Source organism: Hydra vulgaris, chromosome 15, assembly GCF_038396675.1.
Source record: "Hydra vulgaris chromosome 15, alternate assembly HydraT2T_AEP".
Lineage (NCBI taxonomy): Eukaryota > Metazoa > Cnidaria > Hydrozoa > Anthoathecata > Hydridae > Hydra > Hydra vulgaris.
This window is the reverse complement of record NC_088934.1, coordinates 23,000,887-23,023,145: the sequence shown is the minus strand read 5'-3', so window position 1 is coordinate 23,023,145 and position 22,259 is coordinate 23,000,887. Positions and strand designations below refer to the sequence as shown.

The 22,259-nt window shown below is 29.0% G+C and overlaps 1 protein-coding gene across 1 annotated transcript; it reads left to right on the top strand.

Annotated features, from left to right (window-relative positions):
- The first annotated feature begins 183 nt into the window (after positions 1 to 183).
- Positions 184 to 14,250, top strand: LOC136071995 (cytochrome b5-like). Its single transcript, XM_065819048.1, has 6 exons — positions 184 to 352; positions 5,942 to 5,978; positions 6,181 to 6,272; positions 6,428 to 6,466; positions 13,824 to 13,849; positions 14,096 to 14,250. The coding sequence occupies exons 1-6, from the start codon at positions 242 to 244 to the stop codon at positions 14,172 to 14,174; spliced, it is 384 nt and encodes a 127-aa protein (XP_065675120.1). The 5' UTR covers positions 184 to 241; the 3' UTR covers positions 14,175 to 14,250.
- The last annotated feature ends 8,009 nt before the right edge of the window (positions 14,251 to 22,259 follow it).

The following is a 22,259-nucleotide window of genomic DNA, read 5'->3' as shown; positions in this document are numbered from 1 at the left end:
TTAAGGTTATTCGTACACATTTGTAAAGAATTAAATACATATATATATTTAATATAACATTAATAATTTTTTTCGACATGCTAGTACATTCTAAAAAAAGATTACTGACTTAAAAAATAAAAAGCACAATTTATCTAAACCCCCTGCATTGAATATATTTATAAATACGGAGACACCAAAAACGGTCAATATACTTGTAGTTTCACAGATTGTCACACCGTCTCGTATCCTAATTAAAAGCATGAGTGTAAAGGTATTCACTCTTGAAGAAGTTAGATCACATAACAATGCAAAATCTTGTTGGTTAGCAATACATGACAAAGTGTATGATGTTACTAAATTTATAGACGAGGTAACGTCAAATGTTTGGAACGTAAATAAATAATGTATTGTATTTAATAGGCTCAATATATATAACCTATTATATTTCAATATATTAGTTGTTTTTGTGAAATGCAATGTTTATGAATAAAAGTTAGAGTTTACAAACACTGACAACATGTATTTTTTGTACAAGTATTTTTTTATTAACAAAAAAAAGATACAACTGCAAAAAATTAGCACCGCTACTGCAAAATCTCACCGCCGCCCACCTACTTACCCCTCCCCTCCAACCTATCCCTTGTCATAAAATAATCTAGGGTCATTCCATATCAAATCAGCTAATGGTCCCCAAGGTACCACCTCAAATTTGCATCAAATTTTGACCACCCACACTATTTATGAAAAAAGTACAATCCTAAAAAGTTCAGCTTGATTGGCCAAACCGTTCAAAAGTTATGATTGATTTAATATTGAAAAAAATCAGAAAACTTTTAGTACCTGGAGCTTACAGTAGATTTTTTTGATTTTTGACATGACAGAGTATAACTTTGTAAATAAAAAAGTTGATCACCTGAAATTTTGTATGTTAATAGTTTTTAACCCAAATAGTCTAATTTTGCAGGTGTTTTTGACTGATTTTAAACAATTTTTGAGTTCTTGTACCTCAAAGTTGCTAAATAATGTAATATTAGACAAAATTTTGGAAAAATTAAAATTATGTGTTAAAAGTTATTTTAGCACTTGCAGCAGCCTGTTTAAAAATCGCTTTTTAAAAAAAATACAATAAATTACATTCACTTTGTAGGCATAGAAAGTAGACAGTAGACAGTTAAAATAAATTATAAAATTTTTAACTGGTGAGGTTCTATATATGGACAATCACCAAAAAGATTTAAAGTCCTATACTCTATCTTATGACAACATTTTAGCATTTTGAGTTTTTGGGTGTAATGCTTTTTTAGTTTAAAAGGATACTTAATAGCACAAGTTATATTATATTTCAAAAAAATAAAAATGCTGAAAGAATAAATGTATATACACATGAAACACAAGTACGCTGATTTCTTTAATAATCTCTGATTTACATAGCTTATAATATTGTCATAATCAATATTAGCAAGTTTGTAGTCACAAGTGCTTCTACTCTTAATGGATGGAGCACTTATTTGACATATTACTTTGTCAAATGGAGCCCAACACTGACTTGATTGGTATCATTTGTCCATTTTAAATTTAATGTGTTTCTATGCATGAATTTTAGATTAACATCTTGGTTTTCATTACTAGTCTCAAACTCAAGCCCTATGTGCCATTTATCATCATAAAAACATGCAATGTATTTACCAGGTTGAAAGTTTAAAGGATCTTTTTTTGCCAAATTAATATTATTCAGCAAATGGGTATCATAGATAGTATTGCTAGAGATTCTCTGTAAAAATAATTTTTCTCCACCTTATACAAAACTGTGCTTCTTGTGCCTTGGACTGTAATCATCTCTTCATATTGTTTCTTTAGGTTAAAATAAGTTTCATGGTTATTGATGTTGTCACTTGAAATGTAAAATATGTTAACACCTTGTTTTTTTCAGCCAATGTAAACACTTCATTTGGTGTAAGAATCTGGTTTGCATTTGCTGCTTGTAGACTCGCTTTCGCTGCTTCTCTTTTTATAGTTGATGCTCAGCATTTTTATTGTGATCTTATTTTATTGTAATGGTACATTAAGTTTAACAGAAGTTTGTAGTTATTGTACTGTGACACAGCACAATCACTGAAGTATTTTACTTTATTGGTTGTGTGTTGTTTGATTTTGATCATTGGGAGTAACTTTGTGAGAAAATAATCAACTGTTTGGTCATGGCAAGATGGTCAGAAATTGTACAATAGCATTCACATTTGAGCTGATGTTTTTCATCTTTGTAATAACAGCAAATGGATGTAAGGTAGCTTGATTGGCTTGCCAGCAAAATCTTTGTACAGCATCTTGCACAAGAAAACTAAAGTTCTCTGCAAAATCCATAAGAATAAGACAACTGTGTTGATCTAATGTTCTTTTTGGCTCTGATAAGTAGGAGAATTGTGCTTTTTTGATAAAGTAGTGGTAACAAACAAATGGTTGTTTGGACTGTGACAAGTGCAGTTCGGTCAGTTTACACCCATTGTTTGTATGTACTCTGATTGTCAAAATCAAAATAATTTTTTTCAAACATTTTCCAAGTCTTCAAATTTACTTTACTGGGGCAGTTGGAACATAGATAATATATGCAGCTTCAACTATCTATATAAACACATAATTTTATCAAATTTTTGTAATATATTAAATGGCCCTTAGGTAAGTGCAGTGCACATTAACTTAGCATTTTGATAATAAGAACATATGCAAACTGAGTGACTTCCACTACTGTCATTTGTGATGCACCACTTTGCCTTAGTTCACAGAACTTGTTGAATCCAACTTTGTGTGTAGGGTATAACTTTTTAAACTCAAGATAAAGCTCCTTTAATTGAACTAATATTAAACGTTTTTCATTATGAACTTTTATATTATTTTTACGCACAGATATAAAGTCTTTTTCCTGGACATTGTCTCATAAACTCTTTAGATTCATAAATTTCATTAACCTTTTGTTTAACAATATCTTCCAAAGGCTGTCCTATTTAAGCCTCAGGTTTAGCAAGTATTTATTTTTCAACTTTCAAGCTTTCTTAATGAGATGTTCTGAAACTGAAAATGTTTTGCAAGTTTTTTCAATTGACCAACTATCAGGAGTTAGTGTTAGTAGTTGAACTTTTTCAAGATGATATCTTCAGTCCAGTTTCATAACATTTGCCACAAGAGCATTCTAATTTGTAAACACAGGAATAGGAATTAACTGGTAGTGTAGGTTCATTAAAGTAGACTTATATTATAAGTAGGTTTATATAAGTAGACTTTAGAGATTTTTTGGAAACTTTAACACTGGTGCGCACCCTGATTTTTTAAAAACTCTTCGTAACTTAGGACTGATTCCAGGTATCCAAGGTGAAGGCACAAATCTTTTTGGAGACATTAGGAAATATTGATTCTTCGTGAGATCTTTTTTGCTGTAAGCACTTTCTTTCGCCGACTTGACTAGTTTTTCCAGACTTGGATCTCTGGAATCAGTCCTAAGTTTCGAAGAGTTTTTATAAAAGCGGGGTACGCACCAGTGTTTCAGTCTCCAAAAAATTTCCAAAGTCTGCTTTATATATAAACCTACTTATAATATAAGTCTCTTTTAATGAACCTACACTACCAGTTAATTCCTATTCCGGTGTTTACAAATTAGAATGCTCTTGTGGCAAATATTATGTAGGTGAAACTGGACTGAAGATATCGTCTCGAATATGCCAGCATCAAACAAGTGCACAACAAGGTAAAGGCCAAAATTCAGCTGTAGCTAAACATTCCAAAATTTGCCAAGGAAATTTCCACTGGAATGGTTAGGGAAGTGTTGGAAATACAACACAACAAAAGTACCTTTTGGGACAATGGACTTAACCGGGATGATGGCAATTATGTGACAATGTCATTTTGGAAACCCATATTCAAATTCTTACATCACAAAAAAATCTCAAAAAGAAGCTCTTACAGAGAACATTGTTTCGTAAATTTAGACGGTTTTGTTTAATATTATTATTTTTTAAAACGGTTTTAATATACTTGATAACGAGGGTATCAATATTCCCTCGAAATATCATTTCGAGGTTTGCATGATTAATTATTTCAAATTTTTCTTGTAGGCATAGTATGCATTTTTTGGAAATATTGTTATATGCAGGCGCTGTTTTAAGGATGAACTAATTCAGTATAAAATCATCAGTGTTTATACCTTTTAATTCCCATATATATTTTGGTGTCTTTTGAATACTTTTTATTTTTAAAAGATTGCTTATGATTGGCAAAACGTTTTTTCCATTCACCCCCTTTTATGCCAATATATTCTTTATCAGGTACATTCTTAGAGGAAACAACACATTTATATACCACATTTTTTGATAAACAACTTCCATTCATTGGAAAATTGTTTTTTTGTTTACAATTACAATTTTCTGTAGTTTTTTCATTTAGGATTTTGTTTTTGTTTAACAAAGCCTTATTGTGACCTTTTATAATTCTTTCCATATTTTTTGTGCAACTGTAGCTTACATTAATTGTATTTCGATTAAAAATTTTATGCAATTTATTAGAGGGCGCGAAATGCTTATCGACCAATTTTCAAATGTGGAAAAGAGATCAGCTAAACAGTTAATTAATATCTGAGTTGACATATCTTTTACCGGATAGGCAAAAAGAAAACATAACTTTTCTTTTTGCCATATCCATTTGAATTGGGTATTTGAATTAGGTTGACTATCTATTTGAATTGAGTAACACAATTCAAAGGTTGAATTTTATCAGAAATTTTCTAATCCATTTTGCATAGTATGAGAACATTCCAAATTATTGCAACTCCCTCTATTTTAAAATTGAAAAGACATTATTAAAAAAAACTGCAGTTTGTTCAAAATTGTGCAGCAATACAAGTATTTAAAACCAGAATAGAAAATCAAATAAACAACCAGGAATTTAAACAATTTGCATTGGCTGAAAATTTGAAAAAGAATCTATTTCAAGGACCTTTTAATAATGCACAAATTTTGGAAGCACCAACGTCGTTATGCAATTTAATTCACTACTCAATGTCAGAAAGAACACTAAAATTAAAGGATACAAAATGCAATAATCGTTTTGGTAATTGAGCATTTTCCCACAATATGATCCCTAAACTTTGAAATATACTTCCAAATATCATGCGTGATGAAAAAACAACTATTTATAAAAAGAATTTTGCTTAATGGTGAACTATTCCACCAGAAAACTCTTAAATATTAAAATTTTTACTAATAAGATAATTTGTTGCACAGCTGAGCAAGTGTTTTAACAATTTATCATTACTCTGGTAAAACACAGTGATATTATTATTGATATGTTTATTCAGTTAAATCTTCACTCGTTTATTTGGCTTAAAACCACAATTTAAAGCCACCCTTACCAATAAAACCTGAATTTCTGCTGCGGACATAATTGTATCTGTATTATATTTAACACCTAAAGTTTGTGCTAGAATTGCTCAGTTTTTATTTTGCGCAGCACATTTAGCATTTCTTTTGTCAATTAATGATTTGTTTTTTTGTTTGTTTTTATTGTGGAAGGGGGAAAAAGGGAGAGTGTGTGATATGGCACTATATATATCTTAAATTATTGCTGGATTATTTGCATAAAAATTATTGCTTAAACACAACTTGATATTATTAACTTATCAAAATTCATATTCTATATTTTAAAATAAACTACAAGCTTACACTGTGCATTTGCAATTACAATTTATATATTCTCAACTAGATATTGTGATTTCTTGTTATTTGTTGTTTTGTTTACATGTATCCTTGTTTACATGTTATGTCTCTCAATTACATATTGCAGTTACATGTTGTAATTAATTTTCAAAGTATATAATGTATTTTCAATGTATATAATGTAATTTCAATGTATATAATGTAATTTCAATGTATATAATGTAATTTTAATGTATATAATGTATTTTCAATGTATATAGCATCCAGGAGGAGAAGAAGTTCTACTAGAAGTGGCTGGTAATTTTACGATTTTTAGTTTTATTATTATTTTTGTATTCTTTTTAATAAATGTTTTCAATTTTTAGGTGCTTTTTGAAAAACTTATAGAAAACACATTTCTTTGTTTCGGAATGTTTTTTCAGTTTTTTTTTTCTTAAAGTTTTTGTTATAATAATTAAGAAAATACGAATTTTAATAAACTTGAGTTTTCTAATTTTAGGAAAAGATGCAACATCTAATTTTGAAGATGTGGGACATTCTAGTGATGCAAGGGATTTGCTTGCAAGCTATTATATTGGTGATTTACATGAAGTAAATTGTTTATTAATTGAATGGTGATGTCTTTTTCATCGTCAATTAAAAATTAGAAAAAATTTATTATTTTAAATTTCTACAAATTTTTATTTTTAATACCTTTAATGTTTAAAACCTGGATTTATATTATTTATTATACTTTATGAATATAGAATGATCGATCAAACTACAAACCAGAGTCAAAAAAAGATGTGAGTAAAGATTGTTACATTATGTAATCATTGCAATTTATTATGTCACCATTACACTTTATTATGTAGTTAACAGATTAGTGTGTATCTTACATAAAATGAAATATATGTATAAGAAATTAGTAAAGTTGTTCTAATGATGTAGTTAACTTGTTCTAAATTGTTTTAATGGTTTAAGTAGCTTGTTATAAGATAAGATTGCCAGCAATCTAAATGGCTGTCAACTTCAAGTTTAGAAAACAAACTTTGTTTTGTGTAAACTCCAAAATAATAGTTGTAGTATTTGTTTTTGTTTTGTTTTAAAAATAAATTTATCATAAGGGTTTTAGAAACTTGGTAGGGGAGGATCTGTATGAGTGAGCCTCATTTTTTTTTTAAACGGTATTAACAAAGAAACCAAGTGAGAAAATAAAAGGATAAGAAGCTTAAAGTAGCTTCGTGTATTGGGTTTCTAATAGTAATAAAAAAGGCATCAAAGTATCTTCAGATTTTTATAGACATAAAAAATAATGCAGGTGCTCCTACTAATTCACTTCTACTCATACACGGCTAGGAGTGAACCAAGGAACGGGTAGGAGTGAGCCATTAACTTTATTTATCTGAAAATTAAAATTGGGTATTGTCTTAAACTGATTAAATGAAAGTTAAGTAAGGAACAAATTCTTCACCCCACTAACCATATCAACTAAGTAATAATGTAACAATTAATTTTAACATTATTGTAAACTCAACTAATGAAATAAATAAAATGTACATACTACAACAAAAATAGTTTGTTCACATTCTGTTTTACTAATGTCTTAACAGCATAAAAAAACTACTGCAATGTTAAAAAATAAAAAATGTTGGGAAAAATAAAAGTAACTAGAGCAACATATAATATATGCAATTTACAATTCTTGCTAATATAATATATACAATAATATTTATAATAAATCTTTATTGCATGATCTTTTCTCAATCCGATTTCTCAGGAGTCTGTGGCAATCATAGATCAATCCGCCTTTCTTTTATTTTTTTTACAATTCTTTTTTCCAGCTTTAAGAAACACTTTATTGTTTAGGGCTGATAAAATAATCTAAAAAATGATGTAGACAGATCAACCATGACAACATTATTATTGACTGGTTTATTTGAATCAAAAAGAAGCAGAGAGAGTGCAGTATGTTTAGAAACTTTAGTATAAGAAGCAGTGGGGTTCATTTGTTAAAAGATATGGATAAGCTAAATTCTCATATGTAATAATTATGTTATTTTTTATACAACTATTTTTAACATCTAAATGTTTGTTTGTCACAGAACTGCACATAAATTCAACATCTGTAAACATGTTCCTGTCATAAAGAAATATACCTGTTTTTTTAAATGCAGCTATAATGCTAGGAGTGTTATGGCTTTCTAAAAAGCGGGCCCTGCACATACAGCTGCTTGGAAAACTGTAAATGCTTTGCATCCATGAATCAATTGCTAAACTATATGCAGTTTAAAATGCTTCCACAAAACCTACATCAAGTGGGTGTAACTTGTGTGCAGAATGAGGTGGTAATTTCAAAATGGTCCCTTCATACTCCCTTGCTTTATTTAATACTGCTATGGACAAGTGAGCTTCACAGTTGTCATATATTAGTAATGATGGATTTTCTTCTGCAATAGATATACATTTTATAAAGTGGTTCATTTCATCTAAAAAGATTTCACTGCTCATCCAACCTGTTTTACATGCAAGTTCAAGAGATCCAGCAGGAGCTCCTGACAACATGTTCCTTGATATGCATTCATGGAAAATTAAGTACTGGTGGAAGGTATTTTCCAGAAGCAATGTTTAGTACATAAGTTGTATTTTATTTATTTGCAAAAAACTCAAAATCAAGTAGTTTTATAAAATAAAAAATCACACTAATAAAAAAATACAATTTATTGAAAATTATCGTACTTTTTGTGGGTCTTGCACAGTAATAGTTTAAGTTTCATCAAGGTTAAAAATTTGTGTTCCATTTGTGAGTGTTAGTGATCTTGCAAGAACTTCTTTTAACTTATCAAAAAATATAGCTACATTATGGGCATTAAATGATGTTGCACTAGAAAGAGAACATTCTTCAGGTGTTCTAAGCAGTGGCGGATCCAGCATTTTTTGATCTTTGAAACAGCTAACTTCCAGATATGGAGCTAACTCCAAACATTTATATGTTTATACTTATGTCAAATAATGAGAGTTTGCAAAAAATTGTGATGATTGAAGGCTGGGAACAAAAAAGCCCCAAAATTTTTGTTACACCTGTTTAAACCCCCTCAATTTGAGGGGGTTGTAATTTTTATATGGTCATAATTTATATGGTCTAGTTGAGAATAGTACAAAAAATATTTTATCAACTTGTTGCTCTCACGTTTGGGGCAGGTGTAGCAAAAATTTTGGGGCTTTTTTGTTCCCAGCCTCCAATCATCGCAATTTTTTACAAACTCATTATTTGACATAAGTATAAACATATAAATGTTTGGAGTTAGCTCCATGTCTGGAAGTTAGCTATCTCAAAGATCAAAAAATGCTGGATCTGCCACTGTTAAGGGACAAATCTAGATGTCATTTCCTAAAATTGTTCATCCATTTGATACCTGCCATTGAGTTTTAGACCATGTATTGACCACTTTTGTGGAATATTTGTTTTATTAATAGTTGCGATCTCAAAAACTATACGTCCATATTCTTTTATTGGAACACCATCGAACTTTCTTGAGCAAATCAGAATATATTCAATCAGTTGAAATTTTTGCTCATCTGTGAATAATTCTTTAATAGTTAGGAGTCTTTAATAGTTGGGATTTACTATTTTCATTAACCAGTATTTTTTCTAATAATGACAAAGGGTTGCAATTGGGATGTTGGAAGTTTTTGCTGTATCTCTAATATTTTTCCTTTTTGGATTAAAACTAATGTTTCTTTCGTATCTTTACTGAAAGTTTTTGCATTTTAAAGTAGTTCTTCTATGCACTTGGGGCATTGTAACACTTGCAATACTGAAAGTCAAATTTGATAATGTTTTTATGCAGAAGACACTTTTTAACATAACACTAAATACAAATGAACTGCAGTTCACTTCTACTCATAAGTTCATTCTACTTCATACTCATAAAGGAATGGCTCATTCCTCCCCAAACTGTGCAACTGGATTAAAGTGTTAAATGTACAATAAGTATGTGGTTTATAAGTAAAAAACAATTTGTTACAGATACAAAATTGTTTATTAGCTATTTTTTGACAACTATCTGATATCTCAAAATAGCAAATGTTTATCAATGAACTTTCAAAAAGTACCAAAAATTTTGCTTTTGCACCTAAAAGAAGCCATTTTCTTGGCCCATTTTTGCTATGGGATGAATGATTCACTCTTACCCATGGCTCACTCCCACCCACCCTCCCCTATTATAGAATCTAATTGTTTCTAATAATTGACAGATTTTCAAAATACACACACATATATATAGTATATATATATATATATATATATATATATATATATATATATATATATATATATATATATATATATATATATATATATATATATATATATATGTATATATGTATATATGTATATATGTATATATATATATATGTATATATGTATATATGTATGTATGTATGTATGTATGTATATATATATATATATATATATATATATATATATATATATATATATATATATATATTTACAAATTTGAAATTGTTTTAGGAGGTTACCTCAAGTCTGAATTTTATAGCAAGATTTGATATTAGAAAAATCTGAAATCGTTAAAGAAATATAATTAGATTTCAAAAGTTGTCAGTTATTAAGTGTCACTTGTCAGTTATTAAATATTTACAGGTGTTTAGAAACAGTTACTAAGTGTTAACAGGTGTTTAGAAATTAAGTGTACCTGAAACCACTAATCAACATGAAATATCTATACTAATATTGATAATTTTAAATATGATTATATCTATACATTGTTAATAATAATTTTTTGAATGAAAAAATTATTACAAACAAAAATGGTAATACGTTTACAAAAAATCTTTTAATTATCAAGAAAAGTAGAAGTCTCAGCTTCAAAAAAGTTATAAATTTTATTATTATTATTTTTTTAAACTTAATTTTTGACTCCATCACGTAATTGTATTACTTTACGAGATTTTAAGTAGTTTTTTGTACACTGTTCTCCAAATTGACCACCTGGTTGAAACTCTCCCCACTCCCACTTTTTTTGCATTATATCAATCATATGCAATAGTAAACACAATTTATGTTGCCAAAAAAATCTGAACTAAATGCTAAGTATGTAAAATTTAAAAATTAAAACACATCATTTTTTTTCTTTTAAAGTTAAAATAAAGTCAGCCATTATGGTTGTCAAAATAACACAATAATATTTATCTATTATATTTAAAAAAAAAACACATAATAAATATATTTATAACATGATATTTTCACTATTGTTTGTTTAAATTGAAATTCACTACAGCAGATTTTAGCTTTTCTGCATAATTTTTGTGTCCAATAGTACTTTTATAATTCACCCAAGTTTTTTTTAATTTGTGATGAACAGCTTCACCACATTGTTCTGCATAGTTACCTAAGCTAGTATTAATGTGTTCTACAAAAGGGAGAATGTGACACACTAAAATATGAATTTTCCATGAAACTGTTAAATTGTAATCAAAAACATCTTTGGTATACAGTTGAAGATTAAAAAATGAACTTTTGAAGTCTTCAATTTTAACAGAAATATCTATACCCAGTTCCAAACCAAACACGGGTGATTTTATTAATAAAAATTTATGCAAACAATTAACTATCGGTAAAATATTAATTGCTGCAGCAAAGTTGACATCTCTCTCTAAAACATCTAACAAGGACATTAATCTATTTGCATTGTTTCCATCTAAACCTACACCATGATACCCTCTCATTAGTATGTAATGTGTTTTCAACCAATTTTCAAAAAGTGGCCAAACACAGATTTATCTACAACTTCCATCAAAATGTGAAGCACAGGTGAAGGAACAATGTGTTCAAGAAGAGTTTCTTGTTCTTCTTGTAAGTAAATTAAACGAAGATTGATAACATTTTTGTATTCCTGCATTTTCAATCTTTTTTTCCCATCACATACATATTGATCATAACACAGGTCTATGGAGCCTAAAGTTCTAAGTTTTCCTGTTTCTAGCGAGCATTCTCCTTCACAATACAAACAGACATATTTACCAGATTGACCTGATAGTCCAAAAATACTGTTTGCACACTTTAAATCAAATGCAAGACTAAAATTTACTTCTTCAAGTTTTAGAGGAGCTAATAATTTTTGGAGATTGTCATTATCCTCTAAAACCAACTCCACAATGGCAAGAATATAACAACGCTTTACGCCAGAATCTTCATATATTTCAGATGAAGAATAGTGATTTTTTGGATCAAAAACATTAATGATAACTTTTAAAAAGTTTTGACCACCATCTATAGAAATTCTTACCATTGCATTAAGATTATTGATACCTCTTTTTTCTGTTATAAATTTAATAAATTCTGTTGTATTTTTTACATAAACTATATCTCTAAAAACTGTCTGATCTCCGTCAACCAGTTCCTCTGTTTTGCATTAATATAAAGAAACAAGAGTTTCCTCTAATTCAGTCATTTTAATATTAATACTTGATTCTACAACACCAGTTACGTTCCTCCGTAAAGTATTTTTTTGTTTTGTTTTTAGAAAGTTCTAATTGATTTGATAGCTCCATAATAGTTTGGAATGAGATCTGGTTTACTTTCTTTCTTTTTGACTTAATTTTATTAACTCCAACTGTAATCGAGAGAAGATTTCCACCCATAGACAACATAAACTGCTCTCCGCTTACAATGTTTTCACATTCCATTTTGCGTTTTAATAATCCAGAAACTATTTGTTCTGCATTTTTCTCTCCAAGCGACTCACTGATATCTATGATATTGCTTCACTGATATCTATGATATTGCTTACAGCGTTACTTTTGCAACAAGTTTGAGGAACCCCTCTGCCTAAAATTAATAGTGATAATTTAGCAAGTATTTTAAAATAACTAAAAATTGAATAAGAAATAAAACAATAAAACTATTGAATCAAACTTTACAGTTTGATTTTAAAATTTATCAAACAATATAGAATTTTAAAGTTATTAAAAGCAATATAAATTTTTAAAAATTTATTTGAACTAACAAGTTAACAATATCTACAAGTGCAAAATATTTGCACTTGTAAAAAGAATCTAAATAGTTGTGGATTATTTCTACAACTTTTTTAAACTTTTTTATATAACAGATTCGATTGATAAACAAAGGAAAAATACATTTCAATAAAATTTATTTAAATTATAAAACCGTAATATTTATTATTTATACCAAAATTTAAATAGAAAAGACTACAGATTTTCTCAGTTGTATTTAAAACAGTTGTATTTGGCTCTGTATCAACATGTATCTCAGTTGTACTTGGCTCTGTATCAACATTTGTTTAGATACCTAACAGTGAGGAGGTCCGTCTAATACTGCTTCTATCAACCTATATATTTATATATATATATATATATATATATATATATATACATATATATGTATACATATATATATATATATATATATATATATATATATATATATATATATAAAAATATATATATAAGTAATAATTAACTCATATAAAAGTACCTTTGATATACTCTCTAACCAGTTGGTAGGATATGCAGTTTCTCCTTTGTTTAGACTAAACAAGTTTCTTCAAACTACTGAAGGACAAACATCAAGATCAATATCAAAGTTTGACCAAATGTATTCTTGAATATTTTTGCATACTGAGGGTGTTATAAGCGTTAGACATTTTGACCTGATACCTTTATTTGTCAAGCAAACTGCACAAGTACACATTTTAAGTCGATATGTTGGAAAATAATAATTATATCTGGAAAGAAGCCGTAAATAAATTATTTTGAATGCCATAATGGCTGACTATATTTAAAATATAGTAAAAAAAAAAGCAAAAAATGATATGTTTTAATTTTTAAAATTTACATACTTAGCACTTAGTTCAGATTTTTTTAGCAACATAAATTGTGTTTACTATTGCATATGATTGATATAATGCAAAAAAATTGGGAGTGGGGAGAGTTTCAACCTGGTGGTCAATTTGGAGAACAGTGCGTAAGTTTTTTGTTTTGTTTTTTGTTTTGTTTTTTGTTTCTTAGCTTTATAGTAAATAGTTTTAAGACATTTTAATATCCGTATGAGATTTTTATTGGTTATTAGCATTTAAACAAATGTTAATAAATTTTTATAGTAATTTTTTTTTTCTATAGAAAAAACAAGATCCACAGGCGTCCAGGTATTAGCTTTAAATTTAACTACACGTTTTTTAAAAATATATTAATTATCTCTGTTATGATAATTTAATTATCTCTGTTATGATAACTTAATTTTAACTTTTATCTGTCTGAAAAAAATATTTTTGTATAATCAGCAGAAAGTTGTTTCTAATAAGTATTTAAAAATTTACACTGTAAATTTTCTGAATACGTTTTACGTTTATCTCGTTTAAAATGCGAGTTTAAGTTAATTGACTTTCTTTTAGTTTTCCTGTATGGTTGACGATTCTATCTTTATCAGTCATTGGGGTGGCCTTTAGTTTTTACATGTTTTACAAAAATTAAATCTTTTATTTGGTGAAAATATTATGCTACGATATGATACTTGAGTTGTCAGCTCTTGTTGCTTTAAAAAATAAAATATATACATTTTTTATTGAAGCTGTTTAGAAACTCAAATTTAGGAATATATATAATGTATTAGTTTGAATATATGTAATGTATTAGTTTTATTGTGAAAAAAATGTATTTTTTTTTTTTAAGAAAAATCTTTTTAAAATTATTTTTTAAAAAAAAATGCTTATTTTTTAATACGTTGCGCAGCAGATCAGAGACATGTCAATAACCCTATAGCACTATGACAAAGAAATGGGTGGTATCCATCTTGTTGATCGTGTGCTTAGATTGGCAGCCTAAAATGGATGGTAAGAAATAGTACTGGTCCCTTTGTAAACTTAATAAACTTTGCCTTTAAATACAGCTGGAGACTATCAGCAATCTTCAATCAAAATCTAACAGAGATTTAATAATATGCATAACCATTGCACTACTCAAAATTGAAACTCTATAAATGGACAAATACTCTCGCCCTGGTCCAAGATTCGCCGTTCTAAAAAACGTGTGATGTGAGAAAGTAAGGCCATATTACTCTTGCTGCATTGCATTGGTGGTGTATTTGACACTTACTGTACTGCCGAGTATTTTGTATTTTTGAGTATTTTAAATATTGAGGTGTATTTTGTGCAAAAAACAAATTAGTATTAGTTGCAATTGTGAGAAGCCTCTTCATCTAAAAAATGGTTTCTATTTAGATCATCAGAGCAATATTTGGGCGTTATTTAATCACGTTTCATTAATTTTCTCAGCTAGTGAAGTTCTGTTTAGAAACTTCTGATTTTAATTTTACACAATTTTTGAGGTTGAGTAAGAATTTGTGAGCTGTGTGTTTTCACATTTAAACGGCGTTTCATGTTGACGGTTTTTGCGGTGTATTTTTAGCTTTTTAAAGGATTTTCCTGTATTGATGTCATCTGTTGACTTGATGCGTTGAATGATGTCATAACATCTATTTTAGGTATCTTCAAAAGCGTAGCAATCATTCTTTCTGAAAGACTTGGCGTCTTCTATTCAAAGTTGTACACGTCACCAATGAAACGTGTGATTGTTTAGCGTCTTCATAAGTAATTGTTTATAATATTTATGAATTTTGGCTACTACCGTTCATTAAATGTACATAAAAGAAAAGTCATTTCATGAAATCTTCATTTGTCTTCATTTTTGAATCTTTACGCAAATGAAATTTTTGTGTCTATTTACTAAGTAAACTTATTGGCAGATCTCTATAACCTTTATTAAAGAACTTCTATCATTTAATAAAATTTCAAAATGTAGCCGTGGTTCAGTGGTTAGAGTTCTGGCCTAGAACCAAGAGGTCAGAGATTCAACACCGACTCTAGCCCAATAAGCGACATTTGTAAGGAAGGAAGCGTGAGCTTCCTAGTTAAATGCTCTTCCACGGTGATTAGTCCGTAAGGACCCCTCGAAACACCTTTAATAACAACAACAAAATAAAATAAGTTCTTTGATACCCTAAGAACTTCTGGGGGAAAAAAAATACAATAGTGTTTGTTTGGTTTGTTGGTGTTTTTTAATTTAATGATTGAAATTTTAAAAAAATTTTTGTATCGCATTACTGAACTCATGTAATATCAGAATAATTTATAATTATGTATTTTTTATTTAAATTGCGTTTTATTTAATTTTTTTGCAGTGTTTATTTTTTTTTTTTTATTTTTTTTTTATCTGTTTTTAAAACTTTATAGTAACTACAGTTATTTTATAGCGTGTATGCAACATATACAAACAACATACTCTTCCGTTGATCTTTTAATGCCTTGCATTTTTCTATTAAAGATTTGTTTATATGTTTTCGCTTAAGCCGCGTGTTTTCGCGTTTGTTAAAATTTTTTATGAAAAACAATATTTTAATGGAATACTTTTCAGAAATTCAAGTTATAATATAAAATCAAACTTTATAATCGAATTTTAAAAAGGTTATAAAGGAATACTTTTCAGAAGTTCAAATTAAAAAAATGTCGAATTGTAAATTCGAATTTTAAAAATCTTTAAAGGAATACTTTTGGAAAATTGGAACTTTTAAAAATGGAATGTAATCAAAATATTTGTTGAAAAAATTGTTAAAAAAGTTCAAGATAACGAAAGAAAATAGGGTTGGTGACCAAAAATATTGTTCATGATATTTCACAAAATTTCGAGCTATTAAGTATTAAGAGATATCGAGAGTCAACTGTATATACAGTATCGGACAAAACGAGTGCAACGAGAAATAACATAGTTATTTCTCTAAATTGAAAAAATGCAGCACTTTTATATAAAAGTGCTGCATTTTTTCAATTTAGAGAAATAACTACGTAACTGTTTAGAGACAAAGTTCTTCAAGTTTTACAAATCGCAAAGTTCATTATTTGTACAGGAAAATTAATAAATTAATCAAAAGTATTAAAAAAAGTTGATTTCCTTCTGGACAAAACAAGTGCAACTCGACAAAATGTTGACCAAGCTGTATTTCGCTATCAATATTTCGTGGCGAATCTTTTGTTGTCGATCACAGCCTTGCATCTTCGAGGCATAGATTCGATCAGGTGATCAATGAAACTTTGTGGAATCGCTGCCCAGGCCTTTTGGATTTGTTTAAACAGTTAATCTTTATTACGAACACCTTCACGATTAATTCTGCGGTTGACGATCTCCCACAGGTTCTCGATAGGGTTGAGATCCGGAGATTGACGCAGCCAATCCATCACCGATAGGTGGTTGTCTTGAAACCACTGCTTGACTACTTTTGCAGTGTGTTTTGGATCGTTGTCTTGCTGAAAAACCCATTTTATTGGCATATTCCATTCAGCATGAGGTAACATAACATCTTTCAGGATATTTTTATACATGAAACGGTCCATTATTCCATCGTTTCGATGTATTGGACCTAGACCGTTAGCAGAAAAACACCCCCAGACCATTAATTTGCCTCTTACGGTCTTATGGCAGTGTAACGTAAATCGAGGCGTTTTCCGGCCGGTCGACGTACACGGCAAATGCCATCGCTCCCAATGATGTTGACCTTCGATTCATCACTGAACAGGACAGTTCGCAATTTCTGCACATTCCAGTCAATATGAGATATAGCAAACAGGAGTCTTTTCTTCTGGTTTTTTAGTGAAGTTAGCGGTTTCTTTGCAGGGCGTCGAGAAAACAATCCGGCTTCAACAGCACGTCGTCTGACTGTTCGGTCCGATACAGGCAGCTCTAATTACTTTTATATCTCGACTGATGATATCCAGGGATCCTTCTTGACGGATCTGACGATCATAGAATCCTCTCTAGAAGTGGTGGAACGCAGTCTTCCACCTTTGTTATCTGCTGCCAACTTCCCCGTGGAACGATATTTGGAACATAGCCTTGATACGGTCCATTTTTTCACGCGATATTTATCACAAATACTTTTTTGTGACATTCCACTTACGTAATCGCCAATAATTTTCATTCTTAGTTCCAATCCAAGACTTTCGGGAGCCATTTTTGCACTTGAAGTCATAAAAATAATAAAAATAAATAATCACGCTTCTCAAGGCTTACCGTGTTACATTTACCTTGTGATGATACAATAATGCTCTGTGGAACACAACGTCTTGGTTGGATGTGAACTGTATTGATGTAATGAAACACTTGTTGTATTTCACTTCTTGTATTGATGTTCTTCGATAAAACACTTTGATAAAACTCACTTCGATAATCTGTCTTGATAATACTGACTGATTGACTTCCATATACTGACTTAATTACATGTCGATTTACATGTCTTTTATATAGTAAAATGAACCTGTGTGAACCTGTTCTGGAAGATTCTAGATGCTTCTTTTCGATGCTTCTGGAAGCTTCTGGATGCTTCTGAATGTTTCTGGATATTTCTGGATGCTACTGGATGCTTCCAGATGCTTCTTCTGGAAACTTCTGGAAGCTTCTGCATGCTTCTGAAAACTTCTGGATACTTCCTTTAATTATTAAAAAACCTCCGTGACGTTGACACGGACCAGACTTAAGAAAATGAAACAAACCAAAAAAGTTGCACTTGTTTTGTCCGCTGCAAAATGGCACTTGTCAACAAAATTCTGCCTGTGTGCTGTCACCTGTCAGCTGATTGCTCATGTCATAGCATGCTATGACTCCAGACTCCTGAACTGTTTGCTGTGGTAGTATAGTTCGTTTCATTTTTAAGACATGTAAAATTAGGAACAGTTTTTAGCATTGTTCGATGTTGGTTGCAAATGTTTTGTCCAATACTGTATGTATATATATATATATATATATATATATATATATATATATATATATATATATATATATATATATATATATATATATATATACAGTGGTGGAAAAAATAATAAATATCTAAACATTTAGAGAAATGCCTTTTATTCACAGCAATTGATCTTAACTGATTTTAATTTTTATGTTTTTAGAAACTTTATTGTTAAAAGTTATATTTTCAAAAAAATTATGAATTTTTTTAAATTTTTCTTATGTTATTAACAATTTTATTTAAAGTAGCCGGATAATTACTGGAAAAAATAATAAATAAGGTAATGATTAATCTTTTTGTTTTCTTAAATTTTCAACTGTTATTACTTTTCAACTATGCGTTTGACTCCAGTTATTATTAATACCTCAAACTGATATGACCTTTTTACGCTACTCAATAATTTTTTACTTTTTATTTTGAAACATTGTATGTTCAATAAGTTTTCTATGTATGTTCAGTTAATTATTTACAGTTTACTAATATATTATAATAATATCATTTAAGTTAATTAATTACAATTAGAGTAAAAAATATTGCTGAAGTTGAAGGTATTGCTTTTTACTTTTAATCTGTAAGTATTTTAAATATTTAAAAATATGATATGGTGGTATTAGTATGTGTATTAGTAAATTAATTCATAAAACAGTTTTAACTTAGGATATTATGATTAGAAAGTCACACTGTAATAAATATTCTGCATGGACAAATAAGAAATGGGGCACAGTTTTGTGGACAGATGAATCTAAATTTAATATCTTTAGATCAGATGGTAAGCAGTTTTTCTGCAAACTACTAAAAAAAGAGTTTAACCCACATTACACTAAAAAAAACAGTTTAACTTGGTGGTGGAAGCATTATGGTGTGGGGATGTTTCTCGTCATCTGGTATTGGTCCTATCTATTTAATTACAGACACTATGTAAGCTTTTTTGAACTCCAGAGATTCCATTTAATTAAAAAATAGCCAATTAGTAGCTTCCACGCATCATTTAAGCTATTAATCAAAAACACAATTGTTTCTTTTGCTTCAACTTCAGAATTGCTTTGAAGTTCAGAACCAATATCAACATACCTAAAGTTATAGTTAAATTTTTTTTTATTAAACAAACTTTCCACTATTGTTTAGATATATAGTTGTACTCATATTGTGCATATATATAATTGTATTAACACAACTTACCCTGAAAACTTTCCACCATCCCATTCTATTTTTTTATGAATTACCATTTCGTTAATCATTAAGGAGCAGATACATGATTTGCCTATTTTTTTTAGTTCTGCTACTTTCAGTTTTAAGACCTTAATTGATCCTGATTGAAATCCAGGGTTAGGGTTAGGGTTATGTGACATTTTGATACCATTTTTGTTCTCGGATGAGGAGGCATATTAGTAAATCTTATTCTGACATATAAATAAGCTCTATGAGAATGAAAATTTGGAGCAAAGCTTTTCAACTCCATTGGATATTCTATAGTGCAGTTGGATTTTAGTAATTGTTTAAAAATGGTTTTTGTATAAGCAGGCATTGTGTCCTACAAAAATTTAAATAATTTTAAAATATTTAAGAAATTATTACCTATACCTAGTTAAAAAATTTAAATGGAAAGTTCACATAGATTATTACTTAATATTTTTACTAAAAATTTTAGTAAATATCACTCACAGAAAGCTTTGGGGAGGATTCTTCATCAATCATTTGTATTTCCGTCAAATGTTTAAGTAAAGATTGCAAGTTAGATACTCTTTTGTGGAATCGCCGGTTTTGTGGCAGCAAAATTTTACTTTTTATTTTCATGGTTTGAAATTAATTTTAATGCTACTTTAAAAGACTGGTGTTTTTTAAAATCATTCAGGTAACATTTTCTAATTTTTAGAGGAGGTTCTAAGGCTGTTTTTTTGAAATTCCTTAAGGTATTACAGCTCTGTCTAAGGAGGTAGTTTCCAGGGTAGTTTCATATAAAGTATTATCTTTTATTGTTTTGATATTATTTTCACTCTCATTTGTGATTTTTTCTATTAGCTGGAGGTTTTCTAGGTTTAATTTCCTTTACCAAACTACTTGAAAAATTAAAAACGTTTGGTATAGCTTCCTTTTTAAGTTGCTTTTTTGAACTCCAACCGCTAACAACATCTGAATCTGGTGTACAATGTTTAGAACAAATTTTTGAACTTTTTGTTGGAATAAAGTTTTAATCCATTTATTTCGTAACAATAAATCTTTTTGAAATTTGTAACATAAAATATACTTAATAAGTAAAAATATTTTTTTGTATGTTTATCAAAAACTAACATATAGCAATCCAGTAAACATAATGGTTTGAGCGTGGTTCTAAACTATGATATATACTATACTGTATTTTTATTGGAGAAAAATAAGTTTACTTTCTTATCAAGAAAAAAAGAACTTTTAAGTTTAAAACAACAAATAACATTTATATATAATTATTAATTAAAACATTTTATACAAATACCAGCATAAATCAAAACATACTAAGATTAATCAATATTTGCAAATTTGCAGAAATCCAAAATAAAAATACTATTGAGTCGTTAATAATAGTAATAGTGGACAATAAAAATTATTATTATGACATAATAATATGACTACTACGTATAAATATGATAAGCCATTTATCTTTCATCATAATTTATAATGAAAGATAAATATTTATTATGTATATATTATATATACATGATAAATATTATTCTTTTATTATAAATTATGATGAAAGATAAATAGCTGATCATATATATAATATATATATATATATATATATATATATATATATATATATATATATATATATATATATATATATATATATATATATATATATATATATATATATATATATATATACAGGGCCGTACCGAGCCAATTTTTCGCTTCGGGCAAGAAAAGAAAATTGCCATTATTTGTCATTAAGGTTGCAAAATTTGTCATTAAGGTTGCACAAACTTTAGTTCAATGTCACTTTTCTGGCTTTTCTTGAAGCAAATTCACTAATGACAACATCAAAATCAATGTTGTTTGCCACTTCATTTTCAATTGAAATTATAGCCAAACTAGACAAACGTTCTTGGCCCATTGTTGACCTCATATAGTTTTTTATGAGCTTAAGTTTACTGAAACTTCTCTCACACGTAGCAACTGTGACTGGTATGGTGAGGAAGATACGAATAGCAATTGCCGTGTTGGGATAAGCATCAGTCAAAGAATATTTATAAATGAGCTGCAAAATGTCGATCGAGCTAGATTTTTCAAAGTTGTTCATCATTGCAGCAGCTTGATATTTAAAGCTTGCCATTTCTGACTGGAAATCGGAGAATCTAAATCTGAGCTTTTTTCTTGAGTTCATCCACTGAACTTTTAGAGAGTGAATGCCCATTGAGGAAGTCAAAATCAGAGGGTACAGCAGACATAGCCTCAAACTGCCACTCAATTTGTGTAACAATGCTGTCAAACACAAGGTTGCACTGAGATCCGAATTCTGTTTTTGCTGTGAGAAGGTGAGAGTCATCTTCAGCTTCATAAAGTGCCATCCGCTTCATCTCGAACATTCTGAATGGAAGCCTTCAATCCTTTCATTTTTTTTTTGCGGCAATGTAAATTGAAATGGTTTTTGACTGAAGCAGTTTGTTTTCCCAGTCAATTAGAGAAAGAATTTGACACCAGAAATCCAACAAACACAAACAACTGAAATCAGTTTGAATGAGAAGTTCTTTTGCACTGCTAACTGTGACAGCATTAGTCATGGGATTGTGGATAAT

Bases quoted from the DNA above. Each gene is read 5' to 3' on its own strand.
- LOC136071995 (XM_065819048.1), top strand. From the start codon at position 242: ATGAGTGTAAAGGTATTCACTCTTGAAGAAGTTAGATCACATAACAAT. The intron at 353-5,941 runs GTAACGTCAAAT...CAATGTATATAG, and splicing joins TTACTAAATTTATAGACGAG to CATCCAGGAGGAGAAGAAGT. The intron at 13,850-14,095 runs GTATTAGCTTTA...ACTTTCTTTTAG, and splicing joins CAAGATCCACAGGCGTCCAG to TTTTCCTGTATGGTTGACGA.